The 12,551-nt window shown below is 41.7% G+C and overlaps 1 protein-coding gene across 1 annotated transcript in view; it reads right to left on the bottom strand.

Moving 5' to 3' along the window:
* The window catches only part of LOC126100575 (uncharacterized), a 57,927-nt gene that overhangs the window by 8,312 nt on the left and 37,064 nt on the right, over window positions 1-12,551 (bottom strand). Inside the window, exons 3-5 of the mRNA XM_049911193.1 lie at window positions 2,343-2,401; window positions 1,356-1,391; window positions 1,108-1,216 (exon numbers count right to left, since the gene is read on the bottom strand). Of these exons, the coding sequence (XP_049767150.1) occupies window positions 1,108-1,216; window positions 1,356-1,391; window positions 2,343-2,401 (204 nt within the window). The remainder of the gene's footprint in view (window positions 1-1,107; window positions 1,217-1,355; window positions 1,392-2,342; window positions 2,402-12,551) is intronic.

Here is a 12,551-nt window from a genome sequence, read left to right as displayed (position 1 = left end):
GGAGACATCGAATAACTCTGTCAATCAATGGCAAGCGGAATAACTGCTTGCATGAGGATTAGAGGTGGACCAACACGTTATTGACTTGCTCAATTAATGAATCTCTTTCTCTTATATATATTATGAATTTTTTTCTGAAATTATACTCATTTGTTTGTGTGTGTGTATGTAAATCACATCTATCCATCTCCGTCCCATTCGGATAATTCCTTCGTGGTTTGTCTTTTTCTGTTAGTTTTATAGTTTATGTCAGATTTTTCAAGTTTCGACATGCGCTAAAACACAATTATCAGAACTTCATGATGGCCATACGGCCGAAATTGCAATGGCGGGTTGTACAAATTAATAATTTTAGTGCAATAAGGCTACCATGGTGTCATTTACAAAATTTTACATTGCAAACTCCAGCTACGAGAAGTTATGCCAAGTGTTAGGCTGCGCTGGCGAATGTTCCGAAGGAGTAGGATCAGTAAGGCTAACGTTTCGTTAGTTACATCACATTAGACTACAAAGCCGTGGAAAATGTGTAACATTGAATGGATAAATATAGTATAGTGAAGCACGGGATGGCGACGAAAATCAGTAAGAAAAGAAACCAGCAACAAAAAAGAGAATAGAATCCAACCACAGAAGTGCATCATAAAGTCTTGTCCTGGAACTTGGCATTGAAAGAAAACGATAAAGACAAAAGCGAAATGATAATGGTGAAAAAGAGACAGGCGTGACTGCCTTCCTACGCTATATATCTGGGTGGTATGAGAATAATATTTTGTAAAAATGTTCAAATGTGGGTGAAATCTTACGGGAGTTAACTGCTAAGATCATCAGTCCCTAAGCTTACACATTACTTAACCTAAATTATCCTAAGGACTAACACACACACACACATGCCCGAGGGAGGGCTCGAACCTCCGCCGGGATCAGCCGCACAGTCTATGAATATAGCGCCTAAGACCGCTCGGCTAATCTCGCGCGGCAATAATATTTTGTAAAATGATTCATTCTACTCTACGCACTTGACAGCTTTTGATAAACCATTAGGTCAATTTTACGTAGTTTTTCCTAAAATAATCATGCACACCAAGATGCCGACAGCACTTTACTTACCTGTCGCAGAACATTTATAAACGAGGAAATCGATGCTTAATTGGTCGAGGTGAGAATCGGACAAATTGTGCTTCATGTTTGCTATGAGGAAGCCGCCTTCGTCATCCATCTAGAAACAAGGCAGATTTTACTGATTCAGGAGGAAAAAACGCGGTTCACACTATTCAAGAACATTAATTTAAACAAAACCAAAACGAATTTGTTTGAACTGAAGCAATAGAAAACTATTCCGTGCAGGTTATACTTACCCACTCGTACTTGTTGAGAAGGCAGAACACAAAACACTGAAAATGCAAACAGAAGTTTGGATTATATTTCTCAAAATACGTATATGATTATTTCAAATATATAATAACATCAGCATTATATTGTAGCACATAACATTTTTAATTTCTTTAGTAGTGGGTAATGGAGGATTACGCTTGTGCTTGACTTCTCATTGTTACCAAAGTTGTCAAAGACCGAACACAACCTCATCCAGGACAGGAAGCCTGCCGTGACAAAAAATGGAAGAGTTATTGACAGTCGTCTTTAATGAAAACCTAAATCTAAATTAGGGTTGAGTGTAGTACACCGTGCCATCTAGATCGATTGGATTTTTATTGCCAAAACAATTAGTAAATAATACGGCACACTATCTCATCTTCACCACCACCATAATTATCGTCACCATTAGCGGAAGGACCCACGTAGCATCAAATGCAGTAAGGAAACCACGACCAGACGTGCCCATATACGTCATTCGTTTCCACGTTTCTGTTTGTTCTATTCTTAGTCCAGCATCCAGCTTTATAATTTTATTCTTTATAATTTTGATGTAACACACCTGAGACTACAACGGTTTCCAACCGACCGTGACTACTTATGTGCAGTTACTAGGATGAGTCGCGTCTGTGTTACACAATGACATATTGATTTCAACGTTGTTTTGTGCTTAGTGGCTGCAGAAATGACACGTTGTCTTGTCATTGGTCTCGTTTATCTCGTTGTGTTAGCGTTCGGGGTAGTTTTTATTTTACTTTGTCAAAAGTATCGGTTGAATCTTCGTCATTAGTGGCGTAGTACAGGTTTACATTAATGTGCAGTAGGGAGCTGTAACGACGTAGCAGTGTAATACAACAGAGGAATTAAACAATAACTTCACTGTATCTTACGAGTAACAGACTGCAATTATTCTGGTGTATTTTGTTGCAACAAACAATTTGAGAAGGATAACAAAATAAGCGTTTACTCACCTTGAAACTAATGTTTTCTGGATCTATCTTTTTATTGATCAGAGCCCTATTCATGTCCACTGCAAAAAAAGAAGTACAAAAACTATTACTAACTTTTATTATTGATCTGCATTTCTTGGGTAACTACCAAAGTTCAGTGGGCAGCAAGAACGTTCTCCAAGGCTATAACAGGAACCACAGAACCCAATATAAACATAAAAATGGCGTTCATGATTTGTGAATTTCTGTGTAAAGGAATATGGATAAAGTGAGAAGAGTGTAATGGATATAACTACGCTTATTATTGATGAGGTCTGGTAAGAGTAATCATGTAGTAACAGTATCTAATCTAACATAGAAATCCCAGTCATGATCCGTAAATTTCTTAGTTAAAGAATTTGAATAAGAAGACACGAAAAGAATGTCACTAATGCATCCATGGCTACTGTTGATGAGGACTGGTAATGGGGACTGGTAACAGTGTTCACTATGTAGCCTAAGAATGGTAATTCTTTTCAGTGTGACATTACCTAGTAAATTTCTAGGAATAGCGTCAACCCCAATAGCTAACATTATCAGCGAGTATGAAAGTTGCCTGTCAGGTATGGCAGCTTTCAGTTTTTCATTTTTTCCGCACCTGCTGCGAGCATTTTCGATAAGATAATCTTGCCCACTAATTGATGTCTGCGGTGAACACAATCTTAGCTCAGTCAACGCAGCGAGTCTAAATGACGCTGTTCACCGAACGGTGTGTTTAGGCCAACAGGAAATCAGCGCGTCTACGCTGGTGCCACGTGTTCGGTATTCGAATGGGACATGATGTCTTGTCTGGTTCTTAGCTGTGGCTGGTCTGATGTACGGCGACGGAGAGATTGGATGGTGGTTGTACGTCGGGTTTGTATGTGAAAGCTTGCAATGAGATTTGCTTCATGCATTCTCTGGTTACGAGCTACGAGTTACAAAGCAACCCACTGGAAAACCCATATTGGTGTTGTATATTAGTGGAAAGTTACAAGTGATACTATTCAACATCTTTCGTATTGTGGGGCATGCAGTACCGATTCATACGAGTCAGAATTCGCCTTCCTTATATTATAAACTTAGATTGTAAGCGAGCTACATAAGTCGATTCGTCAGTCATGTAAAGATGCTTTGTATTTTAGTCCATTTCATGATCTTTTTTACACGTCTAGTTCAGTAGGACCAAATTGAGAAGCAAATCCCCAAGCTTATGGGACGTGTCAGTACATGAAATAACAACATAAAAGTAATAACAGATAAAATAAAATGTTTATGAACCTAAAAAAAGACAGGCTATAAGTTTATGTAAACGCAGTCATTATAGTAACACAGGAATCAGCTTAATTTTTCAAAGAACTACTCGACACAGTAGAAGGAGTGACTCACGAGGAAACTCTTCTGTTTCGATTTGAAAGCGCGTAGATTACTGCTAAGATCTTTGAATTCTTCCGATAGCTTATTGAAAATGGATGCAGCGTTGTACCGCTGTACCGCAAACCTTTCTGCACAAGAGTCAAGGAAATGTGATCCAAATGTAGATTGGCTTTTTGCCTAGAATTAACTGAGTGAAAGCTGCTAATTCTTGCGAATAAGCTCATATCGTTAACTAGAAAGGACGGTAAAGAACACAGATACTGAGAAACCAATGTTAGAATACCCAGATTAATGAACAGGCCGGCCGCGGTAGTCTTGCGGTTCTAGGCGCTGCAGTCCGGAACCGCGGGACTGCTACGGTCGCAGGTTCGAATCATGCCTCGGGCATGGATGTGTGTGATGTCCTTAGGTTAGTTAGGTTTAACTAGTTCTGATTTCTACGGGACCGATGACCTAAGATGTTAAGTCCCATAGTGCTCAGAGCCATTTAAATAGCCATTTAAATGAACAGGGGTCAACAAGAGGTTCGCGAACTTACACCACTTATTGCCCGAACCGACCATTTCTGAGCCAAAAATATCTTTTGAAAATGTGGAGAGTCATAAGCGAATGAAAATAAGCCTTGTCTATCCGATGCATGATGTAAGGTGGAGTGTCTCACACATTGTTGTTACGTACGACAGCGTGAGAAAAAGATTCAGTAGAACAAACTTCGCAGCTATATTCCGATTCAAAAATTTGCATTCTCTTTACATGACTCAATATCGCGCAATGAAGACCGGCTGCAAGTAACTACTTTTCATTGTGTATAAGAACGTGTCCGAGCAACAACAGTACTACGTTCAGGTTTTTAGTGTAGTCCCTGAACAGTACCCAGGATGGTGTTTCACAATTTGGTAGCGAACGCCCACATATGATGGCAGACAGGATGCAGAGAGTAGTGCTTTAGGAACCAGGGGCGATTCTAGAAGGCGGGGGCTAATGGGGGGCAGGAGGTTTGGGGGAATGGAATATCACTTAACAAAAGGAGAGTTGGAGTTCTCCACCGATAAACTGGTAAAATTTGATGTTGTTTAAAGTAGTTTTTGGTAACTGTTTTGGAGTTCAGGGTAAAAAATGTATATTAATAAATAATAAGACGCCCAATTTAAGTTAAATGATATTTATTGGTTTAGATAGTAAGTTATTTGTCGCTCTTATTCTTTTGTTAAAATGTGTTTGAAATACATTGAAACCTATATTCCTATATAATTATTAAAAAATAGATTGTATCTGTTGGAGTAATATATTCACTGATTTATGAAGTCATTTTATCCAGTGTAATATGATACTCCATTGGGGGGAGGGGCTGTTGTTGTGGTCTTCAGTCCTGAGACTGGTTTGATGCAGCTCTCCATGCTACTCTATCCTGTGCAAGCTTCTTCATCTCCCAGTACCTACTGCAACCTACATCCTTCTGAATCTGCTTAGTGTATTGATCTCTTGGTCTCCCTCTACGATTTTTACCCTCCACGCTGCCCTCCAATGCTAAATTTGTGATCCCTCGATGCCTCGGAACATGTCCTACCAACCGATCCCTTCTTCTAGTCAAGTTGTGCCACAAACTTCTCTTCTCCCCAATCCTATTCAATACCTCCTCATTAGTTACGTGATCTACCCACCTTATCTTCAGCATTCTTCTGTAGCACCACATTTCGAAAGCTTCTATTCTCTTCTTGTCCAAACTAGTTATCGTCCATGTCTCACTTCCATACATGGCTACACTCCATACAAATACTTTCAGAAACGACTTCCTGACACGTAAATCTATATTCGATGTTAACAAATTTCTCTTCTTGAGAAACGCTTTCCTTGCCATTGCCAGTCTACATTTTATATCCTCTCTACTTCGACCATCATCGGTTATTTTACTCCCTAAGTAGCAAAACTCCTTTACTACTTTAAGTGTCTCATTTCCTAATCTAATTCCCTCAGCATCACCCGACTTAATTTGACTACATTCCATTATCCTCGTTTTGCTTTTGTTGATGTTCATCTTATATCCTCTTTTCAAGACACTGTCCATTCCGTTCAACTGCTCTTCCAAGTCCTTTGCTGTCTCTGACAGAATTACAATGTCATCGGCGAACCTCAAAGTTTTTATTTCTTCTCCATGAATTTTAATACCTACTCTGAATTTTTCTTTTGTTTCCTTTACTGCTTGCTCAATATACAGATTGAATAACATCGGGGAGAGGCTACAACCCTGTCTCACTCCTTTCCCAACCACTGCTTCCCTTTCATGTCCCTCGACTCTTATAACTGCCATCTGGTTTCTGTACAAATTGTAAATAGCCTTTCGCTCCCTGTATTTTACCCCTGCCACCTTCAGAATTTGAAAGAGAGTATTCCAGTCAACATTGTCAAAAGCTTTCTCTAAGTCTACAAATGCTAGAAACGTAGGTTTGCCTTTTCTTAATCTTTCTTCCAAGATAAGTCGTAAGGTCAGTATTGCCTCACGTGTTCCAACATTTCTACGGAATCCAAACTGATCTTCCCCGAGGTCAGCTTCTACCAGTTTTTCCATTCGTCTGTAAAAAATTCGCGTTAGTATTTTGCAGCTGTGACTTATTAAACTGATAGTTCGGTAACTTTCACATCTGTCAACACCTGCTTTCTTTGGGATTGGAATTATTATATTCTTCTTAAAGTCTGAGGGTATTTCGCCTGTCTCATACATCGTGCTCACCAGATGGTAGAGTTTTGTCAGGACTGGCTCTCCCAAGGCCATCAGTAGTTCTAATGGAATGTTGTCTACTCCCGGGGCCTTGTTTCGACTCAGGTCTTTCAGTGCTCTGTCAAACTCTTCACGCAGTATCTTATCTCCCATTTCATCTTCATCTACATCCTCTTCCATTTCCATAATATTGTCCTCAACTACATTGCCCTTGTATAAACCCTCTATATACTCCTTCCACCTTTCTGCTTTCCCTTCTTTGCTTAGAACTGGGTTGCCATCTGAGCTCTTGATATTCATACAAGTGGTTCTCTTCTCTCCAAAGGTCTCTTTAATTTTCCTGTAGGCAGTATCTATCTTACCCCTAGTGAGACAAGCCTCTACATCCTTACATTTGTCCTCTAGCCATCCCTGCTTAGCCATTTTGCACTTCCTGTCGATTTCATTTTTGAGACGTTTGTATTCCTTTTTGCCTGCTTCATTTACTGCATTTTTATATTTTCTCCTTTCATCAATTAAATTCAATATTTCTTCTGTTACCCAAGGATTTCTATTAGCCCGCGTCTTTTTACCTACTTGATCGTCTGCTGCCTTCACCATTTCATCCCTCAGAGCTACCCATTCTTCTTCTACTGTATTTCTTTCCCCCATTCCTGTCAATTGTTCCCTAATGCTCTCCCTGAAACTCTCTACAACCTCTGGTTCTTTCAATTTATCCAGGTCCCATCTCCTTAAATTCCCACCTTTTTGCAGTTTCTTCAGTTTCAATCTGCAGTTCATAACCAATAGATTGTGGTCAGAATCTACATCTGCCCCAGGAAATGTCTTACAATTTAAAACCTGGTTCCTAAATCTCTGTCTTACCATTATATAATCTATCTGAAACCTGTCAGTATCTCCAGGCTTCTTCCATGTATACAGCCTCCTTTCATGATTCTTGAACCAAGTGTTAGCTATGATTAAATTATGCTCTGTGCAAAATTCTACAAGGCGGCTTCCTCTTTCATTCCTTCCCCCCAATCCATATTCACCTACTATGTTTCCTTCTCTCCCTTTTCCTACTGACGAATTCCAGTCACCCATGACTATTAAATTTTCGTCTCCCTTCACTACCTGAATAATTTCTTTTATCTCGTCATACATTTCATCTATTTCTTCATCATCTGCAGAGCTAGTTGGCATATAAACTTGTACTACTGTAGTAGGCATGGGCTTTGTGTCTATCTTGGCCACAATAATGCGTTCACTATGCTGTTTGTAGTAGCTAACCCGCACTCCTATTTTTTTATTCATTATTAAACCTACTCCTGCATTACCCCTATTTGATTTTGTATTTATAACCCTGTAATCACCTGACCAGAAGTCTTGTTCCTCCTGCCACCGAACTTCACTAATTCCCACTATATCTAACTTTAACCTATCCATCTCCCTTTTTAAATTTTCTAACCTACCTGCCCGATTAAGTGATCTGACATTCCACGCTCCGATCCGTAGAACGCCAGTTTTCTTTCTCCTGATAACTACGTCCTCCTGAGTAGTCCCCGCCCGGAGATCCGAATGGGGGACTATTTTACCTCCGGAATATTTTACCCAAGAGGACGCCATCATCATTTAATCATACAGTAGAGCTGCATGTCCTCGGGAAAAATTACGGCTGTAGTTTCCCCTTGCTTTCAGCCGTTCGCAGTACCAGCACAGCAAGGCCATTTTGGTTAATGTTACAAGGCCAGATCAGTCAATCATCCAGTCTGTTGCCCCTGCAACTACTGAAAAGGCTGCTGCCCCTCTTCAGGAACCACATGTTTGTCTGGCCTCTCAACAGATACCCCTCCGTTGTGGTTGCACCTACGGTACTGCCATCTGTATCGCTGAGGCACGCAAGCCTCCCCACCAACGGCAAGGTCCATGGTTCATGGGGGGGGGGAGGGGCTATAGCTCCCAAACCCCCCCCCCCCCGCCCTTGCCACCGCCCCTGTTAGGAACTGAGAAACATGCAGGGAATCTTTTTGGAACTTCCAAAATCTTCAAATACTAAGTAAAACTTTTATATTTTCAGAATTCTTTTTCATTAACTTGTAGTATTATTCCTAAAAAAAAATGGTTCAAATGTCTCTGAGCACTATGGGTCATCAGTCCTGGAACTTAGAACTACTTAAACCTAATTAACCTAAGGACATCACACACATCCATGCCTGAGAAAGGATTCAAACCTGCGACCGTAGCGGTCGCGCAGTTCCAGACTGTAGTGTCTAGAACCGCTCGGTCACCTCGGCCGGCTATTATTCCCAGACTGTTCAATCAATTGAAGTTCCTAGGTGGACACAAGAACTAGACTTAACCTCATTTGGCTTTTTGTCATGCGAAATCGTGAAGAACGCTTTTTACACGCAGCTCCGCGAGCTACAATCCTTATATACAGGTTGTTAAAAAAATAGTAAATTTCTTTGAGAGGTGGTAGCACTCATCGAAACAAGAAAAATAAGTCCAATAATCCTGGGTGCGGAAACGCATACTTTCCGAAATAAACATGTGTTTATAGGAAGAGCTGCACGACGCTTGGTTACGGATATTACTCGAAGCACAGTTGTTGCATTGGTGGTCAAATGTGTCTACAGGCTGTTATGTCGTCTTATTCACAGTGTTCTACCTGCCATTACGGTCTGTTGTGTTGTTCATGTTGTAGGTTATGTTAGTTTTCGTCGTGTTTGTGTGCCTTCTTGCACAGTACGTCAACCCTGGGTACGTATCATGTTTTACCTTCTTCACTTTTGTGTTTACTATTACTGTGCTGTTTGTACGTACAAATGGTGTAGTACATTTACGTTTTCTCCCTTCCACTACTCGACAAGAGAAATGGCGGATACCATATTCTTCTATGGTTTGACAAATGGGCATAGCTTGGGAGCCTGTGCCTTTTACGCTGAAAAATATCCACAGCGCAGAGCGCCCTCTTATAGGCTGTTAGGCAGACTTTTCCACCGTCTGAGGGACACAGGTATCCTTACACCTCGGTAGACTGACAGTAGAAGGCATCGCACAGCCCGCACGCCTGACATGGACGAGCGTGTGCTACGTTTGGAAGAAGAAACCGATGGGACCGGTGTGCGACGTTTAGCAGCAGCAGAAGGCGTGTGTCTCTCTCTTGTATGGGACGGGGAGATACTTCGTGATCAATTGTTGCAATCGTATGACCTACAGCGGATTCAGGTCCTAAGGCGGTTCTGTGAATGGCTGCTGCAGAAGTATGCCGCAGATCCATTGTTTACATCCAAGACTTTATTTACCGATGGGGCAGACTTCACAAGAGATGCTATTGTGAAAAGAAAGACTGCACTGTAGTTCCTTCTCTAGATTGTCGCACAGATGACAAAATGGTACATATCGAAATAGAAGACAGAGGGATAGAGAAACAATTAAAATCGCTCAAAAGAGGAAAGGCCGCTGGACTTGATGGGATACCAGTTCGATTTTACACAGAGTACGTGAAGGAACTTGGCCCCCTTCTTGCAGCAGTGTACCGTAGGTCTCTAGAAGAGCGTAGCGTTCCAAACGATTGGAAAATGGCACAGGTCATCCCCGTTTTCAAGAAGAGACGTCGAACAGATGTGCACAACTATAGACCTGTATCTCTAACGTCGATTAGTTGTAGAATTTTGGAACACATATTATGTTAGAGTATAATGACTTTTCTGGAGACTAGAAATCTACGTTGCAGGAATCAGCATGGGTTTCGAAAAAGTCGATCGTGTGAAACCCAGCTCGCGCTATTCGTCCACGAGACTCAAGAGGGCCATAGACACGGGTTCCCAGGTAGATGCTGTGTTTCTTGACTTCCGCAAGGCGTTCGATACAGTTCCCCACAGTCGTTTAATGAACAAAGTAAGAGCATATGGACTATGAGACCAATTGTGTGATTGGATTGAAGAGTTGCTAGATAACAGAACGCAGCATGTCATTTTCAATGGAGAGATGTCTTCCGAAGTAAGAGTGATTTCAGGTGTGCCGCAGGGGAGTGTCGCAGGACAGTTGCTATTCACAATCAACATAAATGACCTTGTGGATGACATCGGAAGTTCATTGAGGCTTTCTGGGGATGATGCTGTGGTATATCGAGAGGTTGTAACAATGGAAAATTGTACTGAAATGCAGGAGGATCTGCAGCGAATTGACGCATGGTGCAGGGAATGGCAATTGAATCTCAATGTAGACAAGTGTAAGACAAGAAAGATCCCTTATCATTTAGCAACAATACAGCAGATCAGCAACTGGAAGCAGTTAATTCCATATATTACCTGGGAGTACGCATTAGGAGTGATTTACAATGGAATGATCATATAAAGTTGATCGTCGGTAAAGCAGTTGCCAGAGTGAGATTCATTGGAAGAATCCCAAGGAAATGCAATCCGAAAACAAAGCAAGTAGGTTACAGTACGCTTGTTCGCCCACTGCTCACTGGTGTGGGTTCCGTACCACATAGGGTTGATAGAAGAGATAGAGAAGATCCAACGGAAAGCAGCACGCTTCGTTACAGGATCCTTTAGTAATCGCGAAAGTGTTACGGAGGTGATAGAGAACCTCCAGTGGAAGACTCTGCAGGAGAGACGCTCAGTAGTTCGGTACTGGCTTTTCTTGAAGTTTCGAGAACATACCTTCACCGAGGAGTCAAGCAGTATATTGCTCCCTCCTACGTATATCTCGCGAAGAGACCATGAGGATAAAATTAGACAGATTAGAGCCCACACAGAGGCATACCGACAATCCTTCTTTCCACGAGACTGGAATGGAAGGGAGAACCGATAGAGGTACTCAAAGTACCCTCCGCCACACACCGTCAGGTGGCTTGCGGAGTATGGATGTAGATGTGGATGTAGATGTAGAATTTCCGTAACCAGCGTGCATGGGCAAATATAAATCCCCAAACATTTCAGGAAAGAAAGCATCAACACCGATTCTCAATTAACGTATGGGCAGGCGTACTTGGCGTAGCAGGGCCATAGATGCTACCACAAAGGTTAACTGGGGCGCATTATCTGTGCTGTCTCATTAATGTAGTGCCTACCTTGCTGGACGTTATGCCATCGCAGTAACAAATAGTAATGTGGCTCACGCGTGGTGGTGCATCAGCACACTCTCGTCATAATGTGCGAGGACATCTGACGCAGATATTTCAGGACCGCTGGATTGGTCGGGAGGGTGGAAGGGAGGCTCACACCTAGGCGTGCTCTTTCCCTAGGTTCCCCAGACCTTAATCCCTTATATGTATGGTTATGGGGACACTTGAAGGAATTGATCTACGCCGCGCCAATAAACGATGTGCGGGCACTACAGGGTCGCGTCTTCAATGCGTGCCAGCAGGTACAGCAAGAGCTGCGTTTACTTAAAACGGTGCGTCACTTTTTACGCGGAGGGCAGAGTGCTGCATTCTCATGAATGGACGCCACGTTGAACACCCCCTGTGAACACGTGTTCATCGCAGAAAGTATGAATTTCTCGTACATGTTCATTGGTTTTATCTCAGAAAGTACGCATTTCCTGACACATGTTTAATGGACTTAGTTTTCTTGTTTTGATGAGTGCTACCACCTCTCAAAGTATTCGACACTTTTTGAACACCCTGTATATGAGTCTTCCTCCATATTTTCTAATGTCATCCGCCCTGACTGCCTTACATCACCGCGTCGGTTTCCTTGTCGCTTGCAATTCAGAAAAGAATTCCTGTGGTGCATATACCATCTACTTGGCTAATTGTCGTCTTCATTACAGTTTTAATTCCGACTTTTATTCCAGTCTATTCCCTGAGCCATTTGATAGTCTGTCACTCCTATTAGTTGGAAACATACACCTCTCCTTGCTTTCCGAGCAATCATTATTATTTGTATTTGAAAGATTTTCTCATAAAAACATAATGCCACACTGCCATCAGTCGAAAACACTCTCACACAATGAGTGTACACTTTCCATTCCAGAAGTATTACCAGTTTACTTCTGATAACTATTCAGTTTACCAAAAGCACTTCGGGTCATTTTTACTCGTTTCTTTATTTTGCTACCCATGCAGCCGTTACTTTCAGTTGCTCGAAATACAAAAACTCATTTTCAGATACGAGCGTCTGAAGTAG

Source organism: Schistocerca cancellata, chromosome 9, assembly GCF_023864275.1.
Source record: "Schistocerca cancellata isolate TAMUIC-IGC-003103 chromosome 9, iqSchCanc2.1, whole genome shotgun sequence".
NCBI lineage: Eukaryota > Metazoa > Arthropoda > Insecta > Orthoptera > Acrididae > Schistocerca > Schistocerca cancellata.
This window is presented reverse-complemented; position numbering and strand designations above follow the sequence as displayed.